Consider the following 21,760-nt stretch of genomic DNA (forward strand, 5'->3'; position numbering starts at 1 on the left):
TGGCGGGAGCCGGGGGCGAGTCAGGCAGCCTGGGTGTCAGACCTTTAAACTCCCGGCGCGCGGGAACCGCAACCCAACAGCTACAGGCTGGAGGAGTGGGTGGACACGCGACACTGCGGACCAACGACCGCCCTCGGCCCCGCCCCTTCACGAGGCTCCTCCAATCAGCAATGCCGCTGCCTTTCTTCCTCCCCGCCCCTTCCCGGCACTCCTCCCTTCCTACAGTCGGCGCCCAGAGACCGCAGGGGAGGGTTTCTTGGCGGGTGTGTCTGGCGGGTGGCCAAGTACAGCGCTTCCCGGGAGTTTCGAACGCAGTTGGCTCTCCCCACAGAAAAAAATATAAGCGTGATGGCCAATAGTGTGGCAGAAAGGACCCGCGCGCAGACTCAGCTCCGCCTCACTCCGCTAGAATGAAGTTCAGGGCAGGCCATTGGCTCGCGCGACCTGTCACTCGCCGTCGCGGCCAGCGGGCAGGAGCCTCGAGTTGATTGGTTCCGCCCAGGCGCGAAATGTAACGCGGGAAAAGTCGGAGCAGAGACCTTAGCGGCAGGTTGTTATTTTGGGGGCTCGGCGCCGCGCGTCCAGCTTCCCTGTCACCGCGAGGCAGTCCGCCCTCTGGTTGCCGCCGCTGCACCCTGTGTTGGGAAGCACAAAGAGCGGAGGGCGGGCTAGACCCAGGGTTGGGGTCCGGCCCTGGCCTCCCGGTGCCGGCCGAACCGTTCCGCTCAGCTCCTTCGCTGGCCGCGGCGCAGGAGGATTCCGGGAAACGTCCGCCTGCCATGAGCCGGCGGAACTGAGAGCCGGCGACAGGGAGCAGCGCGGTCGTGCGGAGCGAAGGGTCAGACCGGGCTCTGGGGGTGCGGCCCGCAGCCGCGGGAGTTGAGGATCGGGACCGGGCGATGATCCGGGGCGTAGAGGCGCAGATGGCGGACAACCCGCCGCAGCCGCCGCCGGTCATCTTCTGCCACGACTCCCCGAAGCGGGTGCTGGTGTCGGTCATTAGGACGACCCCGATCAAGCCCACGTGTGGCGGCGCAGGGGAGCCGGAGCCGCCGCCGCCGCTCATCCCCACCAGCCCCGGCTTCAGCGACTTCATGGTGTACCCGTGGCGCTGGGGCGAGAATGCGCACAATGTGACGCTCAGCCCGGGGGCTGCGGGGGGCGCCGCCTCAGCCACCTTGCCCGCCGCCACCGCCGCGGAGCACCCGGGGCTTAGGGCTCGGGGCGCGCCCCCGCCCGCCGCTTCTGTAGCCGCCGCTTCGGGAGGTGAGGATGAGGAGGAAGCGAGCAGCCCGGACAGCGGCCACCTGAAGGTGAGCGGGCGGGGCGCGGGGCAGCTGGGCCCGTTAACGGCGCAGCCCGGGAGCCGGCAGCGCCCGCGGACTAGGCGGGCTGGGCGGGGCCGAGTTTGAAACCGCGAGGTTGCTGGGCTGGGGAGGGTGACAGGACGCCGACGTCACTGCTGCGCGCCAAAAAGCGCCCCCTCCCCCTCGGGGGCAGGGCGGTGCGGCGGTCGGATGACGCCGGCTGGTTGTCTACGCTGCTGACCCGGGACGTCCGCCCTGCAGGTGCGGTGGGCGGGAGCGCAGCCGGGTGGAGAGGAGGTGGGGCCCATGGGACTTGCTGAGGCTTGGTACAGGCGGCTGTCTTCCGGCGGGAGAGAGTGGAAAGGAGCCGCGGGCCGTGAGCGGTTCTCTAGGTGCTGGAAGGGGGCAGCTGTGCAGGTTTTGCTCCCTCACTTCAGGTAGCCTTGTCGGGCAAAGATAGCTGGCGAGCTACCTGGAAGGGACTTCGGGAGCTTTTCCCCAACGGTAATTGGGCCCTCCAGGTCTTTTATCCCGCGTAGGACTTTGTTAGGTACTCAGCACAGGGTAACGCTATCACTAACCTCGAATTACTCGCATTCTCTGTTTAGACCCGGGATGGATGTTACTACGCGGTTCACAGTTACGTTTTACACTTCAGGCAACTGAGACAGAAAAGGATGGTTAAAGGACCATCCAAGGTCATTGCCATGTACTGGGAGAGCTGGGACTGTAGTCGTTTCTGTGGCTTCTAGTCCCGAAACATGTGTTGGGATGCATGTCTAAAGATAGTTATTTATCTCTAGTTTCTAAGCCCCAGGAGGAATCAGGACTTTTTTCCCTCTGGTACACTACCCTACTTCAATGTAAATGCTGAATAAAGATTCTCAGTAAATATTTGTGCAGTGAATGAAAGGTGCTAATGTAAAGTTCTCTTCAGCTTTTTTAAGTGGCTTTATTAGACAAGAGGCTTACTAAAGATAAAATATGTAAATCACCTAGTGGATGCGTGCATCCGTTCTGGCAAAATACTGTATTTGTAAATTGAAACAAGTTTGGTCAAGTTCCATGCAGTAGCAAAGATGTTGAAACTCCTCATTTGAGCTGAGTAAATCGATACATTTTATGTTACTAATAGATATTAAAGAACCAAAAAGTTTTAAAACTACTTTGACACTTCAGCTGTTGAAGCAGCACCTCACTACAAATTTGAAATAACAAGCAGTACAAATACTCATAATGTTGCTCAGTGAATTTTGAAGGGAACAGCCGCTGTTCATTATCTCTAGGTTGCATTTAGTAAGATCACTGGGTAGCTTAGATATTCAGCATTACTAAGTGAATTGATTTTGACTTTTCATCAACTCAGCAATTTAACTATAGCTCCCCCAAATGCATTCAGTTAGCTTCCCCATCTTTGGGGGGGGGGGGAAGTCTGGAATATACCTTTAAGGAAGTCTAACTAGTTTGATTTGTCAGTGCACTCTGACTAAGGTTAGGGAGATGGGTCTTCATTTGTTTTGATTCTAAAGTACTTGATGCTATGTATATCGTAGTTCTTTATCTACAAATGCATTGTGGGTGATTCATGCTAAGTCTGCTCATTTTTAGTAATATAGCCGGTGCCAGTAACAGGATCCCACCCCTGCCGGGACTATACAGGTCAGAGGGATAACAGCTGTTCGTTTAAGAATATTAGTGTTCATTTACGGTCTATTTACTGACACTGTTCCCAGAGGAAGTATTGTCATCTAAGTCCTCATACCCACTGTTCTGTCCAATACTGCCTCCTCTGCCTGTGGGGAGAATTTCCATCAGATAACAACTTACTTGGTCCTTCACCACAAGATTGCTTAGGTCTATAGAGCTATAATTATATATTAGCTTGTGGAATTCTTAAGGGGAGGGAGAAGTTCTAATTTGCCTCTGCTGTAGGATATTCCTAACCTTCCCACTTTATGTCCTTGTGCCCTCTGTATTCTTGACTCTGCATTTATTAAGTTGATTTTGCACTGTGGGATGAAACTGTGTGTTCTGGCTTCTCTGTGCATAGCCTCAGATAGCCATTTTACGCTTCAGGATCTGGTTCCTGCTTACCCTGCTTCCCATTTTTATTACTTGAATACTTGAAGCATCTAAGTTGTACATAATTTTCTAAAACCTAATTTGGCTACCACATAATGTTAACACATTGTTTATTTTGCCAGACTTACTTTGAATGGTGGGAATTCTTTAATAAATTTCCTGATAAAGGAGGAATTAGGGAGAAAATTCCCCAACATGATATTACTCCTGTGTATATCATGTGTGAATTGATTTTAGGAGTGTATTTTTACTTTGTAAATGTTAACATGTAAGTAGACTTACAATATTCACATTATACCTACCTGCTTTTGAATTGAGATGCTTTATAAGAGCACATATAGTACACTAAATTCAGAGTAAGACACGGAAAGTTCTGCAGATAGTCAACGTAGGGGATACACATAGAAAGCATGTGAATCATAGAAATTTTGGATCCAAACCTGAATTGTGGGTAAAAGACACATAACATAAAAATTACGACCTTAACTATTCTTCAATGTTAAGTGTGTGCACATTGCAATCTACATTTTAGAATCTTTTGCTCCTGGTAAAATTGAAATTCTGCCCAATACTTTGATTATCTAGTCATCTATTGGTGGACATTTAGATTACTTCTGCTTCTTGGCTATTGTGGAAATAGATTTTAATTTAAAACAAATTTTTTTAAAGATTTATTTATTTATTCGTACAGAACTGGGGTATAGGCCAGAGATGCGGAGGGTGAGAGGATTCACCAGAGACAGAATGGGGTACAGAACAGGCGGATTGACAAAGTACACTGCTGAGGGGAGCAGCGGGCGGGTCAGGAGAGGTGTGCCTGTGTGGATCTCCTCGGGGGCAGGCAGGGATTGAACTCATGCTGAAGTGGCTTAAGCTTCTTTGTGCTGTGCTTTAACCCACTGCGCCACCAGGGAGGGTCCTAAAACAATTTATAAAACCTGATTTATCCTGTAAGGTAACTAACTCATCCATGTTGAACTTTCTTTCAAAGTGGAAATTTATTAAAGGGAATTTGCTTTGGCTTATATTCATAAAATTCCAGCTTGCTTTTTAAGCTTTTGGAAGGCTTTAGATTTTTGTATTGAAAGCAATAACTTTGAGAAGTTTGTAATCATTATTTCTTCAGATATTCTTCTTGCCTTCTGGGTCTCTGATTGCCTGTTGTTGGTGTTTGTATGCTTGATGCTATGGTCTAAATGTTTGTATGCCCCAAAATTCATGTGCTGAGATCTTGACTTCAGGTGATGATGTTAGGAGCTGGGGAGGTGCTTAGGCCATGTGAATGGAATGCCTGTGAGTCAGATAGTGCCTACACTTATGAAGGAGGTTCTGCAGAGATTCCTCGCCCTTGTCATTTGAGGGCATAGCAGGAAGGTGCCAGCTATGATGCTGGAAGAGGGTCTCCGACACCTGCCCATGCTGGAACCTTGTTCTTGAATTTTCCAGCTACCAGAAGTATAAGAAATACATTTCTGTTTGTAACTACTTACCCAGACTGTGATATTTTGTTGTGGCAGCTCTTCAGGTAGCCATAGGTAGGTCAAAATACACAAATAAAACTCTTTAAGCATAAGGTTTTCTCTTTAAGCCAGGGACTAAGTTCCCACACTGACAATGCTTTCTTCAAGATCACTACAAGGCAGGAGGGCAAGTAAATCATTCCTGCTGCTTTGAGTTTCCTTTCTCTTGATTCACTGTTGCTACATTCACTGTTGCTACAAATCTCTATTTTCTGGATTTGTGACAAAGCTGATCCTCAAAGTTTCTCTGTGGAAGTATGGGCCTTTGGAGTTACCTGCTTTGCCATTTTTGCTTATGTCACTCAAGAAAGACTTAAAAATATTTTTATTATGAATTTTGGCATTATAAGTAGAGTCCAAAGCAATATGTTAATGTTTATACATTGTTAACAGGATGGGATCCGTCGAGGTAGACCCAGAGCAGACACTGTCCGGGATTTAATAAATGAAGGAGAGCACTCATCTAGCAGAATTCGTTGTAACATCTGTAATAGGGTATTTCCACGAGAGAAATCACTCCAGGCCCACAAAAGGACTCATACAGGTAAGTTAAGCAAATTTTAGAGAATGCCAAAAATAATCCTTAATTGAAAGATGATTTGATATTTGGGCCCATAAATATATATTTATTTTTGGCCTTATATTTGCCATGTGTCCTTATTAAGGTTTCTTTCTTTCTTTTTTATAGGTACTGTGTAGTCAATTTCTTTTTTGGTGGGTAGGGATGGTTTTCTAAACACAGCTACCATGTGACTTGTAAAGTTATCATGGTAATTAATCTAGTTGTTACAAAAGTATTGTTAAATTTAATTCTGCCTTCTGTCCACCTGAATTTTACTTGTTCAGTAAATTGTGTAATTGCTAAAAATGATTGTAGAACAAATAATAAAATAGTAATCATCATGTTTTAATAGAGTCCTCAGTGTACCAGAGTGTTTGACTCTTGTTAAATTTATAGTGAGGTATAATTTTTAAGAATCAAATATATTGTAGGTAGTTACAGTAAAAATCCTACAAAGGCCCTCCCTGGTGGCGCAGCGGGTTAAAGCACTGCACTGAGAAGCTAAAGCCACTTCCGCATGAGTTCGATTCCCGCCTGCCCCGGAGGCGACCACATGGTGTGGCAGACCTCTCCTGACCCGCCCGCTGCTCCCCTCAGCAGTGTACTTCCTCGATCTGCCTGTTCTGCTCCCCACTCTGTCTCTGGTGAAGCCTCTCGCCCTCCGCATCTCTGGCCTGTACCCCAGTTCTGTACGAATAAATAAATCTTTAAAAAAAAAAATCCTACAAATATAGTTAATAATTTCCAAGATTATCTGTGTTTATTCATACAGAGTTGAATTTTAAATACCACATAGCTAAAAAGTAACTTATAGTGCATCTTTGTTCTTTCCATAGAGAAAATTGGCCCCAGGAAACAACCATTATATTCTTTAAGTTTTTGGAAAAAATGCATACAGTTTTCTTAACTAAATCTCTGAAAAAGTTCAAGTTTTATTTTGGAGCCCTATAGAACTAAGGTGACCAAGAGGTTTTGAATTTTGGGTGACATTCAGTAAAACTATGATTTGATGAAGTAGCTGATTTTGAAATTTTTTAATTTTTTCAATCTAATTAAACTCAAAATACATCCAAATAACTGGTTTGCATACCACAAAGTATGTGTTGCTAGTGTAAAGGTTGAAGATGTGGCTTAATGAAAAGCTCCCTGAGCTCCCAGTCCTGAACTACTAGGTGTCACAGGGTACAATTTGTCTTTGGCCTATGGTGCTGTATCCAGGGACTGAGAGACCAAGATTGCCATGGTATAGTTAAGTTCTAATTGTAAATGCTTTGTAAAGAGTTTTCCTTTTACTGTTTTAAATATCTCCTCCCATATCCTGTGTCATTAACTTCTGTCCAAACATCATAGTCATTTCTAAATCATGAGAAAATTCAGGGAGAACTTGTTACTATCCTTTAGTTATATTGGAAACAACAGTGCATAATTATTGAATGAAGAGTATTTTATTAAGAAATACTAAATTTGGACCCTCCCTGGTGGCGCAGTGGGTTAAAGCGCAGCACTAAAAAGCTAAAACTGTTATAGGACACCCCAATTCTGTTAGAGAACAAAACCTGTTATAGGACAAAATCTGTTACATGACAGGGGGAGAGAGGGGCACTCCTGAAGCCCCCAAATCCTGCCTGCTCTAAATGGGTTCTGCCATCCGCCGCAACAAGCCAAAATATATAAAACTTCAATGAAAAGGGACTTTAATACAGTAAATATACTATACGGAACACAAAGAATATAACTTCTAAATCAAACACCTGAAGTTACCCATCCCCTCGTGGGCAAAAGTCAACCCAAAAGGGATTGGCCCAAAGCAAGGCCTGAAAGCCTGCCTCTAGACTAAAGCACCTTCTGGCCCAGGACCCATGGAAAAGGGTCAGAAATGACCAGACAAATCTGGGAGCAAAAGAGCAAAATCAAAATCAATATAAACACTGCCATAGTCACCTCCCTACAGGTATCTCACCCATCTCACCCACATCTGCCTTTAACCAGTCCAGGGTCAGGAAACAAACCCAGTTTTTTCATCACATGCTTGCTGCTCCATGTGGCTTCCTTAAGTCTCTGTCTTGTTCTCATCCTGCTTCATTCTCTTCTCTCCTTTTTTTTCTGCTCAGCTCCACCCTCCTTCTGGGTGGGGCAGGGAACCTGGAACTTCCCTTTTTCCTAGGAACCACCCTGTTACAATACCACTTCAGCATGAGTTTGATCCCTGCCTGCTGGGGAGGTGATCCACATGGTGTTGCAGACCTCTCCTGACCCACCCGCTGCTCCCTCAGCAATGTACTTCGTCAGTCAGTCTGTTCTGCTTCCAACTCTGTCTCTGGTGAATCTTCTCACTGCCCCTGTGTCTCTGGTCTGTACCCCAGCTCTGTATACATAAATAAACACCAAGTTTAATTATGATTGCACAACATTTTTGAGCACTTTCTTGAGCCTAGCACTATGTAGTACTTAACGGGAATAGGCAGTAGAAACATTGTAAGAGTAAATACAGCTTTTAGAGTGGGCTTTTACTGTCTTGAAATTGAAATGGGGTAGAAGGCATCGTAAATGTTTACCTGAAAGCACCGTGTTACACAGATGACATTGTGGAGGTGTAGGCACAGTGCTCAATTACTTGGAGGTGTGGGAAACAGGAGGATTTGCGCTGAGAGCCTGAGAGATTGGAAAGATTTAAATGAGCAGAGAAGATAGTACTTTTAAGGAGCAGTATAAGATGAGGAACTGCTTTATGATTGGAATGAATTGCCTGGAGAGAAATGAAGATAAAATCTGTCCTCAGCCCAGTCACTGTAGTGCAGATATTAGGTGATCCTTAAAAGGTCAGCAGATAATTTTAGTTGTTTCAGGAGCATACTAGGGTTTGGGATGACTTAACTGGTATTTGGTATGACAAAAGCAATAGTTATGTGCGCTAGCTACTGTGGAAACGCTGTGGGGGGGGTGGGGAAGACTGGAGATAATCAGGATGCTGTTGGAGGGTTTGCTCTCTGCGGGAGGGGTTGCCAATCTGATACAGGGAGCTGCTATGGGAAAGCAGAAATGGGAGACCTTTTAATGAGAGCTAGTGATTTAGATTATGGGGATAAAAAAATAGAGAATTAAGTTAAGGATTTTTACTCAAGGATTTGAACCTAACAGCCAATATTATTGTGATAAGTGACAGCTGCTTGCTTGCTATCATTGACATTCTGTCATTAGCATTTCCCCTTGCTGCTGGCTGTCGCAGCTGTGCAGTTGTTTGGAGTCAAGACCTATTTGCAGGTTAAGTCACTTCTCCCACCCCTTCCTCTGCTCACTTATTATCTCAGAAATAATATATTCATTCATTACATCTGTCTACTTAGGTGAGAGGCCCTATCTGTGTGACTACCCCGACTGTGGAAAAGCCTTTGTTCAAAGTGGACAGCTCAAAACACATCAGCGTCTTCACACCGGAGAGAAGCCTTTTGTTTGTTCAGAAAATGGTATGGTGTTCGGGGTTAAGTTTCTCGACTAACTGTTGGGAGTTAGAAGTTAGCTTATCTATAGCTTGAATTTGGGGGAAGGAGAGCTTAATTTTATGAAATACAATAAGGTTTATTTCTTGCTAGTTGTGACCTAAATTTAATTTCTCGGAAGTGGTCATTTTTTAAAAGAAGTTATGCTTTTTAGATGAAAATCTTAAAGGGCTATTAAAATGCTATATTGAGATATAGGCAGTAGGAAACTGTGAGTAAATATGGCTTTTGGAGTAGGCTTTTACTTTGTTTTAAAATTTTTAAACAATTAACTTGAAGGAAGTATTTAATTACAATAAAAAGAGGTAGAATTTTAGCACTACCACTCACTAAATGAATTACTTAATTCCTTACCACTTATCTTAAGTGCTTTTCTTAATCTGGTAACAGTTTCTTAAAATGTCTTGCGCACATTTTTACAGTAATATATGAAATTCAGTGCAGTTTTATTGTTGCTCTGTGGCTGTCTTGACTATTGTCAGCTGTTACAAATGTAACATCTAACAAATTTGGTTAAGCATCTGCAAAAGGGTGGCCTCACAGTTGAATATTGAATAATTTGTTGTTAAAATTTGCTTGTTAATCAACAGTGATGAGGGGCAATGTTTCCTAGGTAGGGCTTTTTTTTTTTTTTTAACATTTTAAAATAACATGCTTATTAGGAAAAGAAGAAAGGCAAAAAAGAGAGACACCTGCATAGTCATAGTGGGGTAGCAGGGAGTTCTGACCTTGGGATATTTCTTGACGATGGAATTCCTGAATCAGATTTTGAATATTTTTATGACTCTTACTAATATGACACTTTCCAGTGGGATTGAATGTGTTTACATTTCGATGACCACAAGGGTTAAAGAACCATCTTTTAATCGCTCTTACTAGCATTGACCATACCGTTGTAGGCTTTTTTCCCTCCTCCAAGTTAATAGGATATTAAGTCTTATTGTTTGAATTTACTTTTCTTGGATGCCACTGAAACTGAATGTTGCCCAAGTCTGCTGGATGTCCAGATTCTGATAATAGTACCTCTGTTTTGAAGGCTGCCTGAGCAGATTTACCCATGCCAACCGCCACTGCCCGAAGCACCCGTATGCCAGACTGAAGCGGGAGGAGCCCACAGATGCTCTCAGTAAGCACCAGGCTGCAGACAACCAGGCTGCTGCAGAGTGGCTGGCAAAGTAAGGCTGTCCCTGGACTCCCTTGCAGAATGCTACCCGGTGTGTGGGTTGATGTTGGGGACTTTGGCAGTTCTCACTTTAAATGAGTTGCTTGTATAAATACTATAAACTAACTTGAAGGTATACTTTATTTCCTTAACCCACAGGATGGTTAGGAGTAGTATTAAGATTTGTGTATAATAAGAAACTACTATATTAGTCTGAGTGCTCAGTAATACTTTTTTGTAGAGCAAGAATTTTTCCCATTTTTAAAATTTCCCATTAATTTGTCATTAATCCAGCCCTTCTTCATTCTCTTTAGAGTTAATTATGTGCTAATGTTACAAGGGACAGAGGCTGAGATTATTTTAAAATAAAGTGACAAAAGGCACCCAGTTCAATAGGAAATATTTTTTTAATGGCAAGTACAAATAATTTCTCTAAGACTATTTTGATTTAAGGATTCATCTCGTCTGTGAACTAGTAGCAGTCAGTCACGCCATTCCCTACTTCATGGGCTTCTTCTGCACTTAGGATAAATTCTCGAATGCCTAATGTCACTGCTGTATCTCTGCTATCTGATAATGCACATGTACTATCACCTGAGTTTCTTGCCTCTCCGCACCACTAGCACTGTGTCTCCTAGCCTTTGTGCTCATTGCTCCCTCTTTGAGCTTCCCTCTTCATTTAGCTATACTGCTCATTTCTTCATTTCTCACTTAGGTTAAACATCATTTCAGAAAGCTCTTCCTTAAGCTGCTCAGCGTCCCCCAAAATAAACAAGGTTAGACCCGCTTTATAGATACTCTTCAAACACTATTTTCTCTTTTAAAGCCACTGCCACATACTTCAAAGTCTGTCTTCTCTGCTGTACTATAAGCTACAAGGTGGGGTTTATGTTTATCTTAGTCACTACATTACTTCCTCTCTCCTTGTTCCCTACTGCTCCCTTCTTTCTAATTTTGCCCAAGCTAGAAACCTTTCCGTCATTGTGTCTTTATCACTTCTTATCTGCTCAGTTAACAACTTGAATTCTGTCTCCTTGTGAACTCTCAAATTCAGCCACTTGCGCCCCCTCTCAACTCATTTTTCACCTGCTGCCTGAGGAATCTTTCCAAAATGCCAATATCATCCTCTGCATTCAGTTGAAACCTTTAGCTTTGGCATTCAAAGCCCTTCATTGCTTCATTGCTTGCTGATCTTGTTAAACTTATCTTTTGCCATTTTCCTTTTATAGTTTTTCTAGTTGTTCTTTAAGTAATATTCAACTACTTGCATTTTTTTAGCCTCTTTATATTGCCAGAGTTTATCCTCTTTGAGTAACCTGGAGTTCCTGAAACCTAGTAGTTATATATACTTTTTGTATGTAATTTTAAAAACAACTTTACTGAGGAATAATTGATAACAAAAGGCTGTATGTATTTAAAATGTATATTTTGATAGATTTTGACATGTGTATACCTATGAAACCATCACCAAATGAAGCTAGTGAACATATCTATCATAGAAGCTGAATAAGGACTCACTGCTTGATGCACATAGAAACCAATGATTTTGGCACTGACTTTTGGGGGAAGAAAAGTTAATTGTATTGTGTGGTCCAGCAGCAAAGAGATAGGAGGCAAGGCTAAAATCTGCCTCCTTGATTATGGAGACTAGGAATGGTTTTATAAAAACATGAAGAGGGGGAGGAGGAAGCTAGGAATGTAAAGGTTATAACCTTGGCAAAGTCTGACTGGATAGTTAAAAATCAGTACATATGGAAAGGGTTCTGGATTCTTGGGATTTTTGTTGATAGAATCCTTCTAATTATGAAAGTAGTTACTTTTTTCTGTTTTATTGTGTGGGGACAGGTTCTTAGTTCTGGCTGCCTTGGAATTTGGCTTAAGGTCAGTTTCTTCTGCACATTCTTGGATTATATCATTCACATAGAAGCATCTTGATGCTTGAAAGATAGTTAAACACAAATAATTATTCAGGGAGATAGCTTACTCTTTTTCCATTGTAATTATCACTCCCACCCTACTCTATCCCCTCTCCCTCCCCAAACAACAACATGATCTGCTTCTGTGGATATAAACTAATATGCTTTTGATAGAGCTTTATACAAATGACATCATACAGCACATAGTTTGGTTGTGTGACTTTTGTTTAAGATAATTATTTTGAGAGTCATCCATGCTATTGAAAGTATATCAGCAGTATTTTATTGATGAGTAATGATCCATTGTGTGGATACATCTCAACTTGTTATTTGTTCATCTGTTGATAGGCAGTTGGGTTATTTTTGGCTTTTACAAATAAAGCTGTAGTGAATACTAATATATGAACCCTTTGTATGGACATTTTGGTATATGATGCTACTGTAATTTATGTAGGCATTTCTTTAGTTAAAAAATATGGTGGCACATTTGCATTTCCTCTTGTGAGTTATCTGTTGGATATAGAATTGTGGCACCCTTAATTTTTTTTTAAAGATTAATTTATTTATGTATGTAGAACTGGGGTACAGGCCAGAGGTTCAGGGGTGGTAAGAGGATTCACTCACCAGAGACAGAATGGGGTACAGAACAGGCAGATTGACAGTACACTGCTGGGGGGAGCAGCGGGCGGGTCAGGAGAGGTCTGCTACACCATGTGGGTCACTTCCCAGGCCGGGGATCGAGTGCATGAAGTGATTGCAGCTAGCTACGTAATGCTGTGCTTTAACCTGCTGTGCCATCAGGGAGGGCACTCACATATGATTTTTAAGGAAGTTAAAACTTAATAACAAACACAAGTTTAGAGTGTTATGCATAAGACCCAGAACAGCAATCTGAGCCATTCCCTCAACTTCTTAAACTTGAGTTTTTTCCACTGTTATGTGAAATATAGGATTAATTTGTGAAACACATTCTAATTTTATAAACTGAAACACATAAAATAATACTGTAGGAAAGAACCTTTTTATTTAAAGAAAAAAACATTTGAGAATGTCATGTCTACATTTTAAGTGATGCCTATGTATTTTATACAGGTATTGGGAAACAAGAGAACAGCGGACCCCCACCTTGAAAGGAAAGCTTGTTCAGAAGGCAGATCAGGAGCAGCAGGACCCTCTGGAATACCTTCAGTCTGACGAGGAGGATGACGAAAAGAGTGGTGCCCAGCGCCGGCTGCAGGAGCAGCGAGAGCGCCTGCATGGAGCCCTCGCGCTCATGGAGCTTGCCAACCTGGCAGGAGCGACGCTCCGCCAGTAGCCTGAACACTGACTCTTCCACTGTACAGAAGTACTGCCCAGCATACTTATAAAGTAGGCCCTTGGGCATAAGCTAAGCACCTTATTTGCTTGTCATAGGCTGCTATTCTGTAGAAAATTTATGAAGAATGTCATTGCCCCAGAATATGGGGTGAGAGAGAATTGCACTTTTTTATATGGTAATAGATTTGTTGTAAAGTTTAAAATATTTTGTAAATATGGGACTGCTAGTACAGGGTAGTACTACATATTGTGGGAAGCTAGATTTTGCAAGTTTAATGCATTCATTGGAAGCAGTTCTCACGGGAAGCACTTTCTGAATAAGACACTTGTGTGGAAAAACAGGATGGTACCTTTAGCCAAAGAAGGTTGAAACAGATTATTTATAAGATCGTTTTTAAACAATGTATATTAGTATAATAAACAATACTGTAAACACTGAAGCAGATAAGAAAGTATAAGATATGTAAGATATATATTTTTAAATTACAAAATGGTGTGCCTAATATGACTAGAGAAATGGAAAACTGTCTTGGAAGATGTAAGTTATGGACTTTGGAAGAAATTAGATACTTGAGGGTTTTGATAAGATGCTAATAGTTTAACATTTTAAAAATTGGAGTAAAATCAGTCTTATTCTGTCTTTCTGAGGCTTTATAACACATGATGTTAAGGTTTGAAAAGCATTTCTCATTTCCTAACATGTTAACTTGGGAACTTTTGCACATTTCGTATTTCTCATTTGCTGAAGTTGAGTGATTAATCTTGCAAAGTCTAGGTAACTTGGTAATTGGTATTTTGTTTTTAGTATTATGAGCCCTGTAATAAGATTTGGCACTTGGTTGTTTTAATAAAAGGACAGCTACAGGGTTGTTTCATAGTGAACTATTTTAGATCTATTGTTAGCAAACACTAAATTTTAATTGTACTGCTTGTTTAGAATTGTTAGAAAATTGAAGCCTCCTATTTATATTTTCAGTGCATAAAGCCACCTTGTTTTACTTCAGAATAACATGCTAAGCTATTTTGTGTTCACTAAGTTTAGCTATCAGTTAAACACTGCAGAAAATGTTAGCTACTCAAACAAGTAGGCTTCTGGAATAGTTTTAACTGCAAGTGTGTTAACTTGTCTGGTGGTTTTAAACCATTTTTCCAAATAGATGAAGTGTTTAAATCCCACTTTATGTACTGAAGCATGAATAGAAAAATCACGAGCTAAGCAGTTCACTTCCTCTATATAGGCATAAACATCCATCAGTTTAACATTTTTGTTTTACAAACTGAGTAACGTGTAACGTGGTAATTTTGTAGATTGCTTAATTGAAGTAAATCTCAGAACAACAGAGGGAAATATAGGCTCTTCAGCACCTTTTCCCACCTTTTTGAATTAACTAGTATCTACAGATGTAGTTTAAACATTACCTAAAATATAGGCTTCTTTATCCAAAAAAATCCCAATGTGTTGCAGTACATAAGTATTTTAAAATATGTAGCCATGGGAGCAAAAGTGTGAAAGATGACAGTAATAAATAATGTGTATGATGAGGACATACTTTAAAAATGTAATTCCTCTGTATAGTAAATTACAAATCTTGAGGGGATTTTTTTTTTTGTAAACAAAGTTTATATTTGTAATGGTCTTAAGAATTTTGTTTGTAATCTGGTATATAGAATTTTAACCTGAAGCACTTAATAAGCACAGTAAGAGAGACTACAGCATCTGATTGACTTGCTCTATGTGTCAACTTGTTTTCCTAGAATTTTTCCTCTCAAATATGATTTAAATGAAGTAAAAAGCAATACTCATCAGTCTTGGGAAATTTAAACTTTGATGAATTTACCTGAAGAAAGAAGGGCAGTAAGGATATAAAAAAATACAAATACAGCTCATAGACAGTAAAATTTAAGGCCTTCAAAAGTGAGGGATCTTGTTTCTCCAGTCAGCTTTTGTTAGCTGTAAAATTATATTCAAAACATTTTTTTATTTGTATGATTGGAAGTCTAATGAATTACTACTACAGCTATTTACTATAGAAATATTTAAAATATTATTTTGATATAAGCTATATCTTGAACAAAATACATTGGCATCTAAAATTTGAAGTGTGTTAAGACTGCTTTTTGTTTTAAAAATGTGGTTTACATTCAAATTTTTGAAGTGTTTTATGCTTCATATGGCTAAGGTGTAGTTTGGCAGCATTAACAGCATAGAAATAAACATGCTGTAATTTTAAAAGATGCTTTGAATAAAAATTTATTTTCCTTTACAGTTTAAAGTACATGCTTATTCTTTCACCTTTGTAAATTGATTTTCTATTAAAATATAACCATGATATAAAAAATTAAGAAGATAGCAATGTTGCCCATATTCTTCAACCATTATTTTGGTGCATTTCATTATTTTGGTGCATTTTATGTTTCATTCCAGTCTCATATCAAGCTCCCTTCTTTTGTACAGTTGGAACCAGAATGTGAATTCCTTTTTCTTAAAAATTATGCCCTTTTAGATTATAGATATTCATTTTACTTTTTATCTGGTTCATTGTTGCAGAGTGAAAAATGCACTGGTATAACTATTAAACGATTGCCTTTCTTATGCCAGGCCTTAGGGTAATCACGGAAAGGATTTCATCCCACTTGAATACATTCAGAATGTGTTGAATCTCGGTCACCTCCCAAGAATTCACTCAGGGCCTGTTCACTTTTATGAGTTGAACAAACTGGTCTAATTTTTTCTTAAGTTTGGTTGATGTTTCATTGTATACTTGCAATATCAAGAATTTTGCAAGCAATTCTTTAGTGTGAGTTCTGATTTAAACAGAGCTTGAGATTTTGACAACACTTAAGGAAGTAAATACATAGCAAATGCAGATTTGGTTAAGGCTGTCATTAAAACTGACTTCAAAATACTGTTTTATGGTCAAAATACTGTTTTATGGTTTGGGGGCTTATTAGAAAAATACCTTTTAAATTACCAAAATGATTTCAAGTTAAGATTTTTTGGTTCAACCTAACTGAATTCATTTTTTTACTTTAAAATGTGTGGGGTTTTTTGGGGGGAGGGGGAATGTGAACGCTAGTATTTAGTGTTAATTATGTGTCCAAGTTCTTAAGTTTTTAATCAGTGCTGAAATGTTCTTGTTTTTTCAGTGCCTACAGTAGAAAAAACAGCTGTATGGTATGATTAAATCCAAACATCTATTTAACTTGAAACCTCCAGCTTTTCTAAAAGCTAAAATTTCAGACACTTAAAGTTTATTATTTAGAATAAAATATCAGACACTTGAAAAAACAAGCAGAGAGGCTCAGGTAACAGCAGGCAGTTTTGGGCTGCTTCCCTTCAATTAAAGTGAACAACAGGCAGGCTTACTATCCACCTAGAGAAAAAATCGGCCCTCAGGTTAGGAGGGAACCTGCCATAAGGCTAGAAAAGCCTTGAGACTGCACCTGTCTTACCTCTAGCCTCTTCGCTCCTAGGTGTCAAGGAAGAGAAGTAAAAGCATGAAATCACACAAGAACTTGTACAGGAACATTCCAGGTGCACTTTTTTTTTTTAACAGTCCTAAAGTAGAAGCAATCAACATTCCGTCAGCTGGTGAATGGAGAAACACATTACGGTACTAGTCAACAATTAAATAGGTGAGTCACAAAAATGAACAGTGAAAAAAGCCTTACGTAAAACACATAAAAAGGCAAATCTAGTTCATAGTAACAAATCAGAATTAGATGGCACTGTGGAACTTGATCTCCACCAGGCACAATGGGCAATTTCGGGGGTAAAGGTAATGTTACAATGTTTGGAGCTGTTGTGTTTGTCAAAGCATTGAACTGTGGACTCATAGCTCTGTCTTGTATTCTGTACGTTAAAAACCACCACCACCACTGGATAGCAGGGGGTAAAAGAGCCTAACAAACCCCAGGAGTTAACAGAAGTGTTTCTCTCCTAAAGCTCATTCATGAGGTCAGGCTTTTTCTACTTCCAGCCCAGTTCCTCTGTTCCCTTTAGGGTCAGAAGGAGGTGCTAGGATCTGTGATATTCCCGAGAACGCACTTCAGTCGCACCGGATGCTCCGCGCTCGCAGCTTTGGGGCGCTCGGAGGGCTAGGGTGGGGTGCCAGCGGACAGGTGGGGTACGCGCCAGGGCTCTTCCTGTTTCGGCCGCGCCCTCCTCCGCGCGATTAGGGGCGGGGACTGATCCTGGCTAGGCTGGGCTGGGCCGGAGAGAGGCTGCGGCAGCCGGCGGGACATGACTGCAGGTTGCCAGGCCGAGAGCTCCGGAGTCCCCGCCTCTGGCGGGGTCCCCGTCTCCGCCAGACTGCCCGCGGCCCAACTGCTGTCGGCGTTCTTCTACGGGACCTGCTCCTTCCTCCTCGTGTTGGTCAACAAGACGCTGCTGACCACCTACGGGTGAGCCGGCTGCCGGGGTGGTGCGGGCGGGGGCGGTGGGGAGCGCCGTCGCTCCGCAGCGACCTGTCCCGCACCTTCCGGCTCCAGGCCTTGAGCGAGTCCCGGCTGGCCCGACCGACCCCCAAGGCCCGAGCTGGGCCTCCGCAGAGCTGCCACAGCCCTCTGCGCACTTGGGCCGCGCAGGGGTCAACCGGCTGACGGGGACCTGGGGACGCCTGGGTCCACGTGGATGGCCGAGTGCCACATTGACTAACATTGCAAAAGGCCGGAATCTTCACTGGGTTCTAAAAACCCAATCACAGTCTAACAAAGTCATTCTACTTTGCGAGAAAGCTGGCACACCTCAGCCCTACTTAAAACGGCAGGATGCCCGCCTGGCTGTACTTGCAGAGCTGCATCCCCATGTCTGCAACCACATTGACTCCAACGATAACCTGATCTTTATAAACCATTCTACGTGTTTGACAGTCAGTTGAGTCCTGAGCATGTACGTTTACTCTGTGGTTTCATTCAAAAATTAGTAGGTTCATGGATAACTGAAGAAAACAAATTCGAATGAGTGCGTGGTAACCCAGCAAGAATGTGGCTCCTTGACCTATCCCAAGGGCTAGAAAACCCTGTTTAATTTTGCTTTCCTTGTAGCCTCATCGAAAGTGCTGTGGATTTAGACCCATTTCCACCAGTTCATCCTCTAGATCTCTTGAGCCAGTCTCAGAGTCAGCAGTTTTCTCAGATGCAGAGTTGGATAATTATAACTCTGTTAATTACCTCCCGGAGCTTTTCTCTAGCCTTCATAAATGAGCCTCTTAGTGAAGTTTACTGAATGTAAAAATAAGAATTTTGTAATGACCCCTATGAGATCTCAGATTATTTCCAGGCTTCTTACTTTATACTTGAGAAATTAGCTCTACCTCCAATATTTACTGAGCACCTACTATGCACCAAGCCCATGACAGACATGAGAGGAGAGGCTGTGAACTACACAAAGGCTCTGAGCCAGTGATTCCATATCAGTGTTACAGATAGAAAATATACAAGTGGTTTCCTGAATAAGCACGGTGATTGCAGGTCTATTGTGAGAGTACCTGGGTGTGGAACAGTTGGTGCTAGAGTATTCCAGGTAAAAGGGAATGTACTGAGAAGGGCATGAGCTTGGACTGCTGGAGGAACAGAGAGAAATTTACAGTGGCTGAAACTTAATGAGCAAATGAAAGAAGTTAAGTGTTGGGGGAGGGGATATAGGCATGGGAGACAGGATCAGGTCCTTCACTTAATAATAAAGCATCAGTTATCTGCCAGGTACTATCTCATGGTAGACAGATCAACACCCCAAACCTCATTACACTCATTCTTCTGGAGCTTGCATGGAGTTTTCTGCTGGATCAGTAATAAAGCAGAAGAATATGTTTTATGTCAGATTCAACTATGGGGTCAGGAGGAAAAGGGCAGGAAGAAAGTGTCATTGTGGTAAACTGCAAAATTGGTAAATTCCAATGTGATCATTGAAGTCTCACTTTGGAGGTGACTTTTGAGTGATGTGAGGGAAATGAAGGGAAAACATGCCAGGCATGAATGAGTGAAGTGTTTGGGTGGGAATGGCATTATGTGAGGCCACAATATTGCTATATTATATAGGACCCTTCTAGCCAACTGGTGGGTTAGAGGGCTGAAGGAGATGAGAGTCACTGGAAGGCAAGAAGCAGAGGAGTGACATCGTCTTAATCACCATGGTTTGAGAGCAGACATTAGTGGACTAGGGTCAAAACAGAGAGACCATGATAGTTTAAATGTTAGCCCATATGCAAGGCTTCCCTTGGAAGGATTTAGCAGAGGGAGTCATGTGCCATCATTTGTGCCACTAGAAAGATTTTGTTGGCTGGTAAGTGGGTGGAAAACTGATGGTAATGGAAGCAGGGACAGAGGTAGCGAACAGTTACAGTATTCTATGTAATTCTAGATGGTTTGGCCTGAGCTAAAGGGGTTGTAGCAGACATGGAGGGCAGGGGTGAATATTGGATATTTTTTTGGTGATACTGTGACTATTGATATTCTTTAAGAGGTTTTTACCAATGTATAGCAGTGTGTTTGCTGATGTCTATGGGAAACACAAAATCTTTCTTAAGGAAACGATAATGAACATATATCAACCAGATCATTTAGCACATACAATGCAAGCTAATGGAAGAAAAAGAAAATTCAAATAATTACAAAATAAACCAAAAATAAGTGAATGCCATTAATGGCTTTGTTTGGGAGTGTGTAACCATTATGGCAAATGAAGTTTGAAGAGAAGTCTCTGCTTTCTGCACATGAGTGAGTGCTGTGTGCAATGGCCATGGCAATCTATCACCAAAAACATACGTCCTCTTCTTGGAAACAGGTTCCAGAAACACTGGTTATGTAGTAGGTGGGTGGAGGGCAGTGTCCAATAAGGAAGAATTATTATAACAGGACATGTCCTAGCCAATCCATCTTTAAAATTTTGAGTTCCATGATTAAAGAGCAAATCAAGTTTTTGCCTCAGAAAGATCTTTACAATCCTTTAAGTAAACACTTCACATTTCTGTAATGTAATATTTTATTCAGCTGGAGAACCTGTTCAAATAACATTGCTTATTTTCTCATCTCCAAATACTGTAAAAGCACATTTTTGAGGGAGGGAGCTTGGGGTGATTTGGTTACAAAAATAAACCACAGAAATCTGATCCAGCATTAGTTATTTGAGGATGACATGTTGTGTTGTAGGAAGAAGGAAGGGCTTTCCCCTGATTACCTAATTCACAGAATCTTGGAAATGTAACTCCGGGTTGTTTTTTGCTCTTCCATTTTGAGCAGATTGTTTTCTTGTTGGGGTACAAGACTGATGAATGATCTTAGTTATTTGTTAGTTTTAATTCATTGTAATGCTAGATTTACCTGGATTGGCAAAGAGATCTTTGAAGGTCTTGTGGTGTGAGGGAAAAAGCAAATTGGTAAACATTGCTTCTTTATCAATTGGTTTCTGGTGAGTTCTTCAGGTTGAGATTCATGAGGGCTGTCTTGAGTTTGCTTTTGTGGCCATTTTGATGCCATTCTGTGTCATACACGAATTTACTAGTGATCCTTAATAAAACATAGAACTTAGTTATTTTCGTTCGACATGTGTTGTCAGTATTTGCTGTGGGAGTCTACTTTTTTATGCTCCCCAAGGCTTTGATACAGTGATTTCCAATCTGCCTGGTAGAGTGAATCACTTGAAGAGGTTTAGCATGATTCAGTCAGTTTCCAGTCATGGAGGCTGGAACTTTAAAAAAAAAAAAAACAACTCCTGGTTTTTCTGCTCACTCCTGCTCACTCCTGAGGACACCTCTCCCCCTGATCACTTGGATGGAACTTGGGTTGTAGCTTCATCCTGCCCTGGTGAGACTAGGTGGTGGCTTGAGTCCTCCTGGCATCAAATACCCGTGCTCCCTCAGACTCTGGACTTAACCCTTCCCTTTCTGGCTCCCTGGAGGTGCTCACGAGTGACTGTGCTCCTTCCCCACCAGGACTCCCCTGAGCACCTGGGGACATTATGGTCTCTCTCTTTGGACTCAGCTCAGCCCTGCCTCTGGTGGTCACTGCTCCTTTCTCCACTCTGACCAGGGGCTGTTCATGCCTTGAGCCATTTTTGGTTTATTTTGTTCCATGTCTGCCCTCAGGACATCCCTTCCCTCCTGGACCAGGGAACATACACTGACCCTTTACCTCTCCTACCTTGGCTGACACTCACCGGACATGGCCCACCATCCATCTTTGTCCTTCCTTTAGCGCATGAGCTGCCCTTGTGGGAGAAAAACCACTTCTGAGCAGTCAGGGTTGACTTTACAATTGATGACTATAGGCCTCAGTTGGCAACTCTGACTACCTGCTAGTTTCTTCTGGGGCTTGCTTCTTTGGTCTCAGAATTGACTTATACTTTCATCTAAACCCCTCCCCCCCAACCTCTTCTCTTATAATTAAGAAAATAGAAAT

At 42.0% G+C, this 21,760-nt stretch overlaps 2 protein-coding genes across 2 annotated transcripts in view; both read left to right on the forward strand.

Annotated features, from left to right (window-relative positions):
- The first annotated feature begins 520 nt into the window (after positions 1-520).
- ZNF367 (zinc finger protein 367) lies at positions 521-15,655 on the forward strand. The gene is made up of 5 exons (XM_004684914.2): positions 521-1,313; positions 5,303-5,453; positions 8,816-8,935; positions 10,005-10,143; positions 13,139-15,655. The coding sequence occupies exons 1-5, from the start codon at positions 900-902 to the stop codon at positions 13,359-13,361; spliced, it is 1,047 nt and encodes a 348-aa protein (XP_004684971.1). The 5' UTR covers positions 521-899; the 3' UTR covers positions 13,362-15,655.
- A 1,940-nt stretch (positions 15,656-17,595) lies between these two features.
- Positions 17,596-21,760, forward strand: part of SLC35D2 (solute carrier family 35 (UDP-GlcNAc/UDP-glucose transporter), member D2) — a 48,622-nt gene continuing 44,457 nt past the window's right edge. Inside the window, exon 1 of the mRNA XM_004684915.2 lies at positions 17,596-17,767. Within this exon, the coding sequence (XP_004684972.1) occupies positions 17,607-17,767 (161 nt within the window). The 5' untranslated portion in view covers positions 17,596-17,606. The remainder of the gene's footprint in view (positions 17,768-21,760) is intronic.

Source organism: Condylura cristata, unplaced genomic scaffold (assembly GCF_000260355.1).
Source record: "Condylura cristata isolate star-nosed mole 26May11 unplaced genomic scaffold, ConCri1.0 scaffold00017, whole genome shotgun sequence".
In the NCBI taxonomy this organism is placed as follows: domain Eukaryota; kingdom Metazoa; phylum Chordata; class Mammalia; order Eulipotyphla; family Talpidae; genus Condylura; species Condylura cristata.